Genomic DNA, 15622 nt, shown 5'->3' with positions numbered 1-15622 from the left:
CAGGAAAACATATCAAAATCCAGTGCTTTTTTTTCCCCACAAATTTTTAAACACAAATTTGGGGAGAGGACATGACCTTCCTTTTACCTGAGAATTACACTGTTAGTACTGCTTGCCTCAACCACCAGTACTGAGGGGTACTCCTCCCTGGGAATAAGCAGAGGCGGCACGGATTGAGAACTGAGACGTCTCCCTGCCTCCTCTCTCGCCTTCAGGTCTGCCGAGTCTGTTCGATTACAGTTTTCATCCTCCAGCACCTTCACATACAGAATTGCCCTTTTGGGGTTGTCTGGCACAGGGAAGTCAATGGTGCATATATCTGAGAGCAAGGGCAGGTTGTCAAGTACATACTCAGGCAGGTTGGTCTTGTAGGTGTCCTGGTAAAGTTTGGGGAGGGCATGAGACCATAAGCCACTGCTGTACTTAAGCAGCAGCTCTGATAGATTTTGTTTGAGGTCCTCAGGTAGAGCCTTGGGGGATGCCAGTGGGCTTGATGCATAATTCTTAGGTTTTCTGCACACTTTCTGGGGCTTTGGAGGTGATGGAACCTGCTTATCTGAGGTGTGCGTCATTGCAAGGCTATACGCGTTAGTGGTTTGGCTAACATCCTTGGCAGGGTACAATAGTAGCTCCTGAGATTTGCTACTGCATGGTTTCTCGACCTGCACATTGGAGAAAAGTCCCTTAAATTTTTTAAAGTCATGATTTATACAGTTGTGAGTTTAAAAGGCAAATGTTTACTATATACATAGACCATATAATATACATGGCTAAACTAACAAAATTAATTATGAACAAACTATTAATGCAAAATGTATTATAAAAACTCTCTTTATGCATTACAGCAAATAGAAACAACTTCAGAGAACTGGGGTCTAGATGAAATAATCCATGTCTGTGGATTACTCTTTGTAAACAGAGAGTATATTTGGTCATGCTATAGCTGAACTCACAGTGCAAATATGGATCCACTGTTCCAAATCTTTCAAGGCTTCACTGGGCAGCTCTTCTTTGTATAGCTCTCGGTATAACTGTGGAAGTTTAGACACCCAGAAGCCATTGCTGTGCTTGCTTAGAACCTCTTTGAGGCGGGACTGCACCAGTTTGGGACTGTAGGGACTTAATTGTGTCCGGGATTTTGGAGGGCTGCTTTCATTAAGGTTTGAAGGAGCTGGAAATGTTCAAGGAAGTCAGAATAGAAACATTGTGCAATTACTATCAACTCCCTAGTATGAACCACTGGAAACAAAGTAGAGTGTGGATGTGGGTTTGCATAAAGTTTGCAAGTAAAATTTCAAGCAAAGGATTTGAATCAAAAGACAGGCCCTTAACGCAGGCATTTATAAACCTAGTCTTTATCTTGCATGAGTGCCCTGTAAGTGATCTGTACAAGCACATAACCAACTATTAACATCAGCTTGTTTAGGTGCCTGATTTAGAACATGCTGTGTAATAACAGGAGGTGAGCTTGCCTGGGGCTGAAGATCACTGTATTTATGCAGCAATGAGGACACTGTTCACAGCATTTCAAGTGGCGTGAACCCGTTTAGGACCCTAAACGATGACAGCTCAACCCCTACAGCAGACTATACAGTGGTGCTTGAAAGTTTGTGAACCCTTTAGAATTTTCTATATTTCTGCATAAATATGACCGAAAACATCATCAGATTTTCACACAAGTCCTAAAAGTAGATAAAGAGAACCCAGTTAAACAAATGAGACAAAAATATTATACTTGGTCATTTATTTATTGAGGAAAATGATCCAATATTACATATCTGTGAGTGGCAAAAGTATGTGAACCTTTGCTATCAGTATCTGGTGTGACCCCCTTGTGCAGCAATAACTGCAACTAAACGTTTCCGGTAACTGTTGATCAGTCCTGCACACCGGCTTGGAGGAATTTTAGCCCATTCCACCGTACAGAACAGCTTCAACTCTGGGATGTTGGTGGGTTTCCTCACATGAACTGCTCGCTTCAGGTCCTTCCACAACATTTCCATTGGATTAAGGTCAGGACTTTGACTTGGCCATTCCAAAACATTAACTTTATTCTTCTTTAACCATTCTTTGGTAGAATGACTTGTGTGCTTAGGGTCGTTGTCCCACCTTCTCTTGAGATTCAGTTCATGGACAGATGTCCTGACATTTTCCTTTAGAATTTGCTGGTATAATTCACAATTCATTGTTCCATCAATGATGGCAAGCCATCCTGGCCCAGATGCAGCAAAACAGGCCCAAACCATGATACTACGGTACCACCACCATGTTTCACAGATGGGATAAGGTTCTTATGCTGGAATGCAGTGTTTTCCTTTCTCCAAACATAACACTTCTCATTTAAACCAAAAAGTTCTATTTTGGTCTCATCCATCCACAAAACATTTTTCCAGTAGCCTTCTGGCTTGTCCACGTGATCTTTAGCAAACTGCAGACAAGCAGCAATGTTCATTTTGGAGAGCAGTGGCTTTCTCCTTTGCAACCCTGCCATGCACACCATTGTTGTTCGGTGTTCTCCTGATGGTGGACTCATGAACATTAACATTAGCCAATGTGAGAGAGGCCTTCAGTTGCTTCAAAGTTACCCTGGGGTCCTATGTGACCTCGCCGACTATTACACGCCTTTGTTGGTCGACCACTCCTGGGGAGGGTAACAATGGTCTTGAATTTCCTCCATTTGTACACAATTTGTCTGACTGTGGATTGGTGGAGTCCAAACTCTTTAGAGATGGTTTCGTAACCTTTTCCAGCCTGATGAGCATCAACAACGCTTTTTCTGAGGTTCTCAGAAATCTTCCACAAACATGTGTTGTGAAGATCAGACTTTGATAGATCCCTGTTCTTTAAATAAAACAGGGTGCCCACTCACACCTGATTGTCATCCCATTGATGGAAAACACCTGATTCTAATTTCACCTTCAAATTAACTCCTAATCCTAGAGGTTCACATACTTTTGCCACTCACAGATATGTAATATTGGATCATTTTCCTCAATAAATAAATGACCAAGTATAATATTTTTGTCTCATTTGTTTAACTGGGTTCTCTTTATCTACTTTTAGGACTTGTGTGAAAATCTGATGTTGTTTTAGGTCATATTTATGCAGAAATATAGAAAATTCTAAAGGGTTCACAAACATTCAAGCACCACTGTAAAGGCATTTCATCGAGACTGGGGTCTGTCTTAGTCTTTCTGCATAGTTAAATGATTTGTTACATTGGGATGAGTCCCAGTTTCCTGCAATGTTACAGTGAAGAAGAAGAAAAAAAAAAAACCTCACCGTGGCTCTGCTGAGGGTTCCTAGACAGGTGAGTGTGCACTTCCTTTTGGAATCTGGATGGCAGGGTCATCCTTTTATCTGATCTGCAAAAGGGTAAAGATCTGAATTTGAAGTGAAGTGGAGACCCAGGGTGTCTTGAATAATACTCTATGACAGAATCCGTTTCAGAATCAAGTTTATTGCCGAGTATGTTTTCACATAGGGGAGAGCGGGGTAAGATGAGCCAGAGGGTAAGATGAGCCACCCCCTGTTTCTAAGAAACAGTAAACAAATGTGACCATGTGACCACATTCAAAGGGGGGCGGGACCATTTACTTACACTTGTGGAGAGGAGCACCACATGTCAAACTAGGTGAGGGAGATATTTATAAAAATGTGTTTTTGTGCTTTCTAAGTCAATTCCATGTTTGTCCACAGTGAAGATGATTTAGAGAAGACAAAAGTAGAATAATATTTAGACACATTAGGGTTAAGTTAGTGGCTTTCTAAGCTATGATATGAATGCTAATAAAAATAATTTTGATTAGCCTAATCCCCTTTATTAGCATTTTTCTACAAAATGGTGGCCACGGGGTAAGACGAGCCATTAGATGTGGGGCAAGTTGAGCCACTGGCTCAACTTACCCCATTGGTGGCTGAGCTTACCCAATATGGATGACACTTAAGTTTTCACATTTACTGGTCATATATGACAACAACATATATATATATATATATATATATATATATATATATATATATATATATATATATATATATATATATGACATCAGATGAGGAAGACCAGTCGTTAGATGTGGGGGATTATGTTGTGGCAAAATTCACGGGGAAGAAGAAAGTGCATTTCTTCATTGGCCAGATAATCAAATTGGATGTCTTCGAAATAGAGGCAAGATTTGTCAAAAGAAGCCGGTCATGCCATGGCTCTGCAAGAAAGCCGACCTTTGTCTTCAAAGAGAAAGATAAGGCTGTCCTGTCAAGACAGGATATTGTGAAAAAATTGCCCCACCCCTTTACTGTTGGGGGGACAGCACGGAGGGAGAGGCAAATGGTGTTCCCTTGCAATTTGAACGCTTGGAACATTGAATAATGATGAAATGAATGATGGAATGATTGCTGCATGTTTTAGCAATGTTTTAACCTACTGAAAGAAATAAGATTTTTTGGCACTGTTCTACTGTTTTAGTAATTTCTATAATATAGTATATCTCTCATTCCCTCTCTAACCATCCCTCTTTCTATCTATCTATGCATATCTCTCTCTCTATCCATCTATCTATCCCTCCCTATCCCATCTCGTTCTATCACCTCTCTCTTCATCTCCCCTTCTCTATGCAACGGCCCTATCCCCCACTTGATTGACTTGACTTGATTCACTGATTGCATTTCTAATAATAAAAGTTGTTTACTTTGTTAACCTAACATGTTTTGTGTTGGCTCAATTTACCCCACACAGTGGCTCATCTTACCCCGTGCATGGGGTAAGTTGAGCCACTTGACATTTTTTTTTCAAGAGGTAATATCACTCTAACCATAAGAGCTTATCAATTATTTTTTGCTCAGATAGTAACAGTACACTTTGAAATTTGGTATGGTGTGTAGACTGGAAGCAAAAATGGCTTTAACATGTAGTTATGATGAAAAATGTAAAAAGTGGCTCATCTTACCCCGCTCTCCCCTACAAGGAATTTGCTTTGGTGACTGGTGCTTGAACACTTAAAATAATTTTTAAAAAAGACAAAAGTAGTTAAGTGTGAATGGTTGTCTGTGTCTATGTGTCAGTCCTGTGATGACCTGGCGACTTGTCCAGGGTGTACCCCGCCTTTCGCCCGTAGTCAGCTGGGATAGGCTCCAGCTTGCCTGCGACCCTGTAGAACAGGATAAAGCAGCCAGAGATAATGAGATGAGACAAAAGTAGTTATATAAATATAATAAAAAATAAGAAGAATCTAAAATATACAAATTTGAAAAGTGGACATATTTAAGGGGTATGTGCATGGGTTGTTTTGAAGTCCAAGATGTACAGTACGTTCCGGAATGTGCAAAAATAGGTCACATGATGAAGATAAAGAAGAGTCATGACATGAATGTGTGAGAAGAGAATATGTGCAATGGGTGAAATAAATAGCCAAGCTGTACAGCACTGAACCCCAATAGGCGGCCCGTGGGCCACACCCGGCCCGTGAGGGACAAATGTCTGGCTCGCACCAACCCACTGGCACTAACACACCTGTCTTAACATGAGAAAAAGTGCATACTGCTTTACGTTATTTAGACCTCACACCACAGTGTACACTTGACCTTCAACCTACTCTGGCGTAGACCGTGCCTAGACGTAAAAGACATACTGCAAGTCAAGACGTACCGCGCGCACCAGCTAAGCCGCTTGCCAGCAAAGTGAAATATTGCAAGTAAATCAGATAATAATAACAACGTTAACTGTCCTAAACAAAGAAAGGCATGGCCTGCACGAAAAAGCACAAAGTGGACCAGGAAAACCATCAGTTCAAATCTGACTGGACTGGGGTTCAGTGCTGCCTATTGGAGTTCAGTGTTTTGTTTTATTTTACCAGACCATGCCAATGCTAAACCGACATGCTTGATATTCATGCAGACTGTAGCTGTCTGCAAAGCAGATACCGGTAATCTAAAACGGCACTTCAACACTATGCATGCTGCTAGTTTCAACGCCAACTGCCCTGCAAAATCAGATCAACACAAACATGATAACATCATACAAGCACTCCATTTCTACTATGTGCAAATCAGCGTCAGCACAAGAGAGTGCAACAGCTTGAGGTGAATGGTTGAGGCTCTTCTTGATGGTTGTAGAAATGCTGCTAATAGCTGTTTGGACATTTTGCAGATGGGTACACTGTTTAAAAATCTGCACTAAATGTTATTGCTGGTATGCAGCGATATGTAGAAAAGTTGACAGTTCTCTTTGCCTTTTCCTGCTATGTGCTACTTGCTGTTAAGTTTTTTTGTTTGTTTGTTTGTTTGTTTGTTTAGCTTTTTTGCTATTGGGAATATCAGAATTTATTCTATCCACAGTCACTGGATATGAGCAATCGCGTGCTCTGATTGGCTACCCTACTAAGAGGATATCAGCTCATATACCGTGAGTAGAAAAAAACAAAAATGGCGGAGCATGTTGCTCAACCAACCGAGGACGAAATAAAAACTCTACTCAAAAACAAAACTCCCGGGGGTGTCGTGGCTCAGGTGGATAAGGCGCCACACCATAAATCCGGGGACCTGAGTTCAATTCCGACCTGAGGTCATTTCCCGATCCCTCCCTGTCTCTCTCTCCCGCTCATTTCCTGTCTCTACACTGTCCTATCCAATAAAGGTGAAAAAAGCCCAAAAAATATCTTAAAAAAAAAAAACCTCCTGAAAAATACAAAAAAAAGCAACAAAATATGGAATAAAAGTATTTGATGGTAAGAACATCTTTTTTTATTTTTCAGTAATTATTATAGCATTTTTCACAAATTGCTACTATCATTTCATCGGTTTGTTTACATTCTAAGCGGAAATGATTGTCAGATCTTTTGTATAAAGTTTTTAATTATCACATTTGCAAAAAAATAAAAATAAAACTGCTCTGTTTCTCAAAATCCAGTGAACGTGAATATAATAAAAACGGTTAGTCCACTCACTTGTCGTACACGGCTTATAGCCAGCTCAGCTATCAGCTCATGTATGACTTGATTTCATGGAATAACTGTTAAATATTCCACACACCTGGGACCTTTTGAACTACTGCTTCCTTCTCATTGTCTTCTTTATATTAAACCTCTATATGGATGCTGTAAATTAAAATGCTTTTGACTTGAGTCAGATATGAAAAGGTGTTTCCATGCCAGAATGTTTATTTTTCAGTGTTGGTGGGTGTGTAAATGTATATAAGGACATTTAAAATAATAAAATGGTTGTCCTTGGACTTATTGTTTTCAAGACTGCTTTTTTTTTCTTGTTTTCTTGTGTGACCCTTTAAGCCTCGGTCACAACCGGCTGTACGTGCTCCTACGGCCGGTCTACATGCAAAAAACGCAAGAAACGCACGGAGGGCGCGCGTGTGACGTGCTGATTTTCGAGCCGTAGACTGGCCGCAGACCGGCCGCAGAGGTTCTTTGTCATGTCAAACAAACTCTACGGGCACTTACGTTTTTTTCAGGTTGCAAGACAAACTTACGGCCAACGTGCGTCTTTCTCCACAAACAAAAAAAAAAAACGCAGCGATTTGGGAAACGCCAAAAATCGCACGGCCAAAAAATCGTACGTGCAGTTGTGACCTAGGCTTTAAGAAGGCTAGATCTAAATTATAACTTTTACAAAAAGTACTGTTATTACTACTACTACAACAACAACAAGTAATAATAACAACAGTAACAACAACAGCAGCAGCAGCATCTGCACATAAATCAACTTTTACTGACGCAATGGAAAAAACATCCATGACGTTTTGGCCCTTGGCTTGGCACGAAGACATCCTTTATTGTCATTCAGTTTGCAACAAGTGTCCACAGAACGAAATTTCGTTGCAATTTGGCTCAGCACGGAATTAAATATAAAAGTATATTAAAATATCAGACACTTTACATATTTTGGCCCTTGGGGAAATTTAACTGGGGAACCCTGCTGTACAGTGTGCCGGAATGTGCAATAAATGTTCACAGAATGAAGATGTATAGTATGACCATAAAATGTGCAAATTCGCAGTTCAGAGACGAAGTGCATTAATGTCACGGACTGAAAATGTGAGGTTAGAATCAGTGGGGGTCTCTAACCTTATTGATGAGGCCAGCTGCAGTGGGGAAAAAAAGCTGGTCTTATGGTGTGAGGTTTTCATTCTAATGGACCGCAACCTCCTACCAGAGGGGGAGTGACTCAAAAAGTTTGTGTCCAGGGTGAGAGGGGTCAGCCACAATCCTTTCTGCTCTCCTCAGGGTCCGGTACTCATACAGGTCCTGAAGAGATGGAAGGTTGCAGCCAATCATCATCTCAGCAGAGCGAATGATGTGCTGCAGTCTGCCCTTGCCCCTGGCAGTGGCAAGCAGCGTACCAGGTGGTGATGGAGGAGGTGAGGATAGACTTGATGATGGTGGTGTACAAGTGCACCATCATTGTCTTTGGCAGATCAAACTTCTTCAATTGCCGCAGGAACTACATCCTCTGCTGTGCTTTCTTGGTGAGAGAGCAGGTATTAGTCTCCCACTTAAGGTCCTGAGTGATTATACGTAGTGCCCAGGAAGAGGAAATACTCCACAGAGGTTACTGGGGAGTCAAACAGGGTGATGGGGGAGGGTGACAGAGCTCTTCCTGAAGTCTACAATCATCTCTACTGTCTTTAGAGCATTAAGCTCCAAGTTGTTCTGCCTACACCAAGACACCAGATGGTCAATCTCCCACCTGTAGGTAGACTCATCCTCATCAGAGATGAGTCCAATGATGGTGGTGTCGTCTGCAAACTTTAGGAGCTTGACAGACTGATGACTGGAGGTGCAGCTGTTGGTATACAGGGAGAAAAGTAGAGGAGAAAGGACGCAGCCTTGGGGAGATCTGGTGCTGATGGTTCGGGAGTCAGAGACATGTTTCCCCAGCTTCAGATGCTGCTTCCTGTCAGACTGAAAGTCAGTGATCCACCTGCAAGTGGAGTCAGGCATGCTCAGCTGGGAGAGTTTGTCGTGCAGAAGAGCCAGGCTATAGTGTTGAAGTCGGAACTGAAATCCACAAACAAGATCCTAGCATAGGTTCCTAGGGAGTCCAGGTGCTGGAGAATGAAATGAAAAGCCATGTTGACAGCATCGTCTGCAGATCTGTTGGGTCTGTAGGCGAACTGCATGGGGTCCAGGAGTGGGTCAGTGATGGCTTTAAGGTGGTAAAGCACGAGGCACTCAAAGGATTTCATAACCACAGAAGTCAGGGCAATGGGTCTGTAGTCATTTAATCCTGTGATCCTTGGCTTTTTGGGGATGGGGATAATGGGCGAGGCCTTGAAGCAGGCTGGCACATGGCATGTCTCCAGTGAGGTGTTGAAGATGTCTGTGAATACCAGAGACAGCTGATCAGCACAGTGCTTCAGGGTAAATGGTGAGACAGAGTCGGGACCTGCTGCTGTGCGGGGGTTTCGCTTCTTAACGAGCTTGTTGACATCCCTCTCCAGAATGGAGAGAGTTGAGACTGTGGTGGTGTGTGGATGGGCCTCCAGGGTGAGAAGTTGTAAAGAGGCCCCAGCAGCAGTAGAGGTGGGGTGGTGGGCAGGAGCTGGAGTGTGGAGTCATGGGGGATGATATCAGGACAATCTCATTGTCTTTCAAAGCAACAGTAGAACTCATTCAGTTGGTTAGCCAGGCACACGTCATTAACAGAGTGGGGAGCTGAAGGTTTGTAGTTAGTGATCTGCCTGAACCCTTTCCAGACAGACAGAGTTGTTGGCTGAGAACTGGTGTTGGAGTTTCTCAGAGTACAGTGATTTAGCTTCTCTCACAGCCTTGCTAGACCTGTTCCTAGACTCTTTAAACCTGTTCCTGTCCCCACTTCTGAACGCTTCTTCCTTTTGCAACCTTATCTGTGAACCAGGGTTTGTCATTATTGTAACTCACCCTGGTTCATGATAGAACGCAGCAGTCCTCACGGACTCTGTGTACTCATCCAGACTATTGGCAGCAGTCCTGAACACTTCTCAGTTTATACAGTCCAAGCGCACCTGAAGGTTCTCTGCAGCCTCATTGCTCCACATCTTTGATGTCCTCACTACAGGTTTCCTCAGCTTTAATTTCTGCCTGTTTGCAGGAACCAGGCAGACCATGATGTGGTCAGAGTGGCCCAGTGCAGCGCGGGGGACGGCGTGATGGGCATGACTGTAGTGTAGCAGTGATACAAAATATTCTCCTCTCTGGCTGGGCATTTAATAAACTTTTTGTATTTGGTAGTTCATGGCTGAGGTTTCCTTTATTAAAGTCACAGAGGACAATAATTAGGAAGTCCAGGTTAGTCTGCTCCACATCCAGTATCTGATCGGCCAGCATGCGCTGTGTGTTCTGCACGTTGGCCCGCGGCGGAATGCAAACACCGACCAGAATGAATGAAGTGAATTCACAAGGGGAGTAGAAGGGTTTACAATTAATGAAAAGTGATTCCAGGTCAGGATGACTGCATTGCAGGATCACTGACACATCACTGCACCAACCGTTGTTTACATAAAAACAGATTCTGCCGCCCTTTGTTTTGCCGGAAAGATCTGTGTTACAGTCTGCTCTGAAAAGCTGGAAGCTGACCATCTGCAGCGCAGAGTGGTATGAGTCTGCATAGCCACATCTCCATGAAGCATAAAATGGAAGATGTAGGAAAGTCCCTGTTTCTCCCAATCAGCAGCTGGAGTTCGTCCAGTTTGTTGCACAATGAGCGCACGATGGAGAGAAATAACACAGGTAGCAGAGTGCAAAGTCCGCATCAGCTGAGGTGCACCAGCGTGTTTCCCTCTCCTCCAGCGTCTCACTGAGTGAGCCAAGGTGAGAGCACCTTTGACCAGAAATGTCCAATAATTCCACAGATGACACCAGAAAAGTTGGTAATAAGTCCGCTGGAGTTGTTCCCTTGATGTTCAAGAGCTCTCCTTTAGAGATGAAAGTGGAGCAAAGGAAAAAACCCTGAAATGGGGGGGCAGGGCAACGTCTCCCGAAAATATTTTAATAACATAACACGCAAAACCCTGCATTCTAGTGCATTTTAGTACTTATTTTCACCAAAACAAGTTATAACTTTTAAGCCTTTTTCTTTCATGTACATTCATGATTAACGTCAAAAATATCAAATTTAATTCCCCTAGTTAATGAGTGCATTTAGAAAACGCGGTGATTTTCCTGCTACACAGTTCATTACTTTGAAAAAAAATCAGACAGTTGAAGGTAAACTCAGCAAAATCCCAAAACAGTCCTGTTAAAAAGTAAAGGTCTCTTAGAGTTTCTAAAGCTTTCAGGTTTCAGTGTTGGGGACATTGAGCCTCGTTTATCAATCTTTTAGTAGAGTTGTGCGTTTGCAGAAGCTAAAGTGAACTAAACATTTCCAATTCATATTTATGCGAGTTGAAGCCAATTGTTTATATTAGTTCGTATTGTCTGTAAATTTAAACACACCAATGAATACCAAATTTCTCATGTAAATCAAGGGCGTAGGGTGTGTGTGTCACACACTGACTGGCAGCCTGAGTACATTATGTAACAAAAAATAAATTACCATTGCTAGTTTTAGGTAGCTTAGAAACCGGCTCTTCCATGATTGCTGTTTCTTCCACGTTTTCTTGATGTTGTGTTCTAGAAACGGCACTAAAACTTAGCTTCGAAACCAGAAAATGCAACTTTGATCGAAAAAAAAAAAAAATATATATATATATATATATATATAATAAATTGCTGACCTCTCTTCACATCGAAAGAAGGAGGAAAGTTTTGCTTGTTTTGACATGGCGAATTATTAACACACGAGGAAATACTCGTAATTCACAACTAAAAAGACTGCAGCTACACTGGCAGCTTGAACATGCTTTCTAGCGCGATTGTGTTGCGCTTGCGCAGAACGGTGTCAGTCCTGCACGCCTTAGCACGTGCACCTGAAGGCGCGCCTCGGGCTGCGTGTGCGCCTAACGAGCTCCGGCACGCGTGCCGTTAACAAAGAACACCTGTCTTTAATCAATGAACTATGTTTGGGCTATTTAAGGACTGCGCCCATGCAAGGACGATGCATTACGCCGCATCTAGGAACGCGAAAAATCCAAAAAATAAATTTCTCCATTCGGAAAACCGGAGATTTTCAAGAGTTTTGTCAAATATCTGGATTTCCGGGTCATTAGCAGAAAAAATCCAGCAGAAGATTTAAAAATCCGGAATTCCGGGAAATTCCGGAACACTTTCATGACTAGGTGAAAGAGATTCGAGTATTGCAGCAGTGAACTGAGTTTACAAAGAAAAGACAAAACAACGCGCACCAACACACCGAGGCAGCCATCCATGGCACCATCTTCCATGAGAAGTATATACAAAGCAACAAAAGCAGTGGTAAGGTGTGATTTAATTATCTGTATTTTATCCACGCCCTAGTATTCCAGAATATGTTTTTTAAAGTTCGCCATATTTAGGATACAAGAGCCGTGCTTGAAATCAATCCCTGTATTATTAGTCCCTCGATCCCAGTTGAATTTGAACAATGACTCACAAAACACACACTGCTTTACAATAGGCTTACTCATAGCATTTCTCTGCCGAGCGACCCAGTTACAGAGCAAACACGCATCTTGAATGAATACTATAGTATTTATTACTCTACACAGTATTCTGCATCGAGATGATAATCAATTGGAAAGTGATCCCGAAAAGTGTTTTACAAAAGATCTGAAAAAGAATTTTGCTCAATTCAAACCATGACTGAATGACTAAATGGTTCTTATTAAGGTAGATTCCTGTTTACAAGAATGAACTTCAATAGAATTGGTTTCGTATGCTTATTCAAAACAGATTTTCCCCAGGTGCACAAGCCCCAGGTGTTGCGCAGCTATTAGATAAAGCACAGAGGCTCTTTTTCATTTGATTCTAGGTGTTATATGGCCTGAGCTTCCACAAAAATCTTTACAAAAAGAAAAAGTGCTGATTCATTGCAGACTCGTTTAGAATTGCTAATCTGGGATAGCAGGAGGATTAGGGAGACCTGGCTCAGTCGTTTAGCTATGCCACCCCAGCTCTCTGCTCTGCATTGTGTGGATGCCACAGCTAGAGATACAGAAAATAGCTGAATGGGTGAAGTCAGTTGTTTACTGTGAAAAGCACTGGCTGTTGGCTGGAATGATTCCCCACACACACACACACTCCACTGCTAAATACACAGTAGACTCAGTGAACATTCAGCTGAGCTCTACTCTGCATTTCTTATTCAAGTCACAGTGAGAGAAGACAGCAGAACAGAACCAAAAGGGAAGAGGAAAGGTTTTTCCATCCACCCCTATGTATGTCTCTGGACAGCTCGGTCACACTTTATCCTCTGTCCTTGTACAAATCATGTGTCTTGTGCAATGCTTTATTTGAGAAAATATTGCAACTCTAATTATGTGCCTATCACTGCCCTTTCAGAGGCAGTCTGCTTTCTGCTGCACACGTTGTTCTCTCATACCTGTCAGACGTCAGACTGCCCCTTCTGCTGGGTGTGTTTGGTGGAGTGTTGTAGATTTTACTGCCTCGCCCATCGGTTTGCGTCTCCCTCATGATCCCTGTGCGACCGCTGGCTCGACCCTGACGACCCCGGTATTCAGGCTGCCTGAGAGACGTTCTGGGTTTGGCTATGGAAAAAGAAAGTCTATTACACACAACAAAAACTTATGGCAATATAAAGGGAAATGCCAATGCATTAGTAGTTTAAAATATGCCTTTCTTCATGTGAATTGCTAGCATGCATATAACATGCTTTCAGTCGTTCTGTCTAAAAACAAAACAAACACATGCGATGTCGTCATACCTTTATACCAATTCCTGATTGCTTCATACACTTCTTCAAATCCCAGCCACCCTAATCATAAGCTCCTGCTTACAGTCGCTGTAACATACCTCTGTGTGAGACTGACAGACGATGACACTACATCTGGCACAGATTAGAGCGTTGAGATGCAGAGTGCAGCAATAATGTCAACGATTCCTTTTTCCGCTCTTGCTTCAGGTATATATATATATGTGACGTACTGTTGCCTAGATTGCTCTTATGCTAAACGCTCAGCAGGTTGGAAGCTTCGGCAAAGAGTAGTGGAGAGGAAAGAGCATTCACTGAGTAACAGAAGGAGGAAAAAAAAAGATAAAACAACAGACAAATAGCAAAAGCACTGCTAGTGATGTGCGTCTTCATTTAGCTCTGTTGTCCTCCCTCTCACTGCATCTCTGATGTGAGCGAGACTACGGCTGCTGTGTTTCTGCTGTATCATCCGACGGCTTTATTGCTGCACTGAGAACCTGATCCAGGATCAGTCTCAGCACTGAAAGTCCAGGAAGTTAGCACTCCAGCATATAGGCTGCTGACTGACCTCAAAGTGAGCTTTATTCTTAGCATCCTTACATCCTCAGAGGAGTTTAACTAGGACACAGTCATCTTCAAGCCTCACCCCTAAAATATTAGGGTGTACGAGACGTCTCGTTGCCTGAGAAGGAACAAACCACATCCATGCTCCACACTCAAATTAATGGGAACGCAGGGAATGAATCAGCACCGAGTATCATTACCGTCTACTTGTGCAAGACAGAAGAAATGCTCAGACGTTTCGAACCTTGCCATGTCGTCATATGCAAATTTGATCCGACGTATTGTGGATAACATTTTCAGTACAATAATTTGCCATTGACTGAATCTTCAACTCACAAGTACTGCGTACTTTTTAACAAAACTAGCCAGGTTTGTGTAATGCAAACATTGTAATGTAAGAGTGTAGAAAGTACATATAATATAGTCCTACCGTTTAACACCAGAGGAGAAGTGGGTTTGATTCTCATCTGGCAGTTGACCACCTGAGCCCGGCCAGTCTTCTTAGCTGCATGCTGTCGAGCCACTAGTTTTGTGACGCTTGCCTTTTCATTCCCCACAGTAGCATAACACATCACCTAAAAAAAGGAGACAGTCTGAAGAGACACCACATATCCACAAGCACCAAAACGTGGAGAGGTTGATTAAACACGAGCGCACAGTGAAAGGCCAATTGTCTCTTCAACCTGAAGTGCTTTTTTATATTCAAAACTCAACCACTGCAAAAAGTCTCTTGAGAAAATAACATGAGGTCTAGGAGACCGTCCACCAGCCCAAAACGCTACTATAAAGTAGGGTGCACTCAGATAATCTGGAAAATGTTTTTGCAAATTTTATTTTGCAATTTTTTTAAATGTTCTAAGAAAGAAGAAAGAAAGCACAACTTTATTCATCACACACTTGTGAAATTTCCTCTCTGCATTTAACCCATCTGAAGCAGTGAACACGCACGTGAGCAATGAGCACACACACATACCCAGAGCAGTGGGCAGCCATGCTAACAGCACCCGGGGAGCAGCTGGGAGTTAGGTGCCTCGCTCAAGGGCACCTCAGCCCAAGGCCGTCCCATATTAACCTAACCGCATGTCTTTGAACTGTGGGGGAAACCGCAGCACCCGGAGGAAACCCACGCGGACACGGGGAGAACATGCAAACTCCACACAGAAAGGCCCTCGCCGGCCACGGGGCTCAAACCCGGACCTTCTTGCTGTGAGGCGACAGTGCTAACCACTACACCACCGTGCCGCCCTTATGAAATAACATATGGAACATACAACCCCGATTC

The 15622-nt window shown here is 42.7% G+C and overlaps 1 protein-coding gene across 7 annotated transcripts in view; it reads right to left on the bottom strand.

Moving 5' to 3' along the window:
* tdrd7b (tudor domain containing 7 b) overlaps positions 1 to 15622 on the bottom strand; it is a 56621-nt gene that overhangs the window by 18178 nt on the left and 22821 nt on the right. For all 7 annotated transcript variants that reach the window (XM_060915273.1, XM_060915419.1, XM_060915348.1 and 4 more), the window contains 5 exons: positions 14771 to 14915; positions 13447 to 13612; positions 3283 to 3365; positions 954 to 1171; positions 88 to 662 (listed from right to left, as the gene is read on the bottom strand). In XM_060915273.1, coding sequence (XP_060771256.1) covers positions 88 to 662; positions 954 to 1171; positions 3283 to 3365; positions 13447 to 13612; positions 14771 to 14915 — 1187 coding nt within the window. The remainder of the gene's footprint in view (positions 1 to 87; positions 663 to 953; positions 1172 to 3282; positions 3366 to 13446; positions 13613 to 14770; positions 14916 to 15622) is intronic.

The sequence above is a fragment of the Neoarius graeffei genome, chromosome 1, assembly GCF_027579695.1.
Source record: "Neoarius graeffei isolate fNeoGra1 chromosome 1, fNeoGra1.pri, whole genome shotgun sequence".
Taxonomy (NCBI): domain Eukaryota; kingdom Metazoa; phylum Chordata; class Actinopteri; order Siluriformes; family Ariidae; genus Neoarius; species Neoarius graeffei.
The sequence above is the reverse complement of the archived record's forward strand: the minus strand, read 5'-3'. Positions and strand labels throughout refer to the sequence as shown.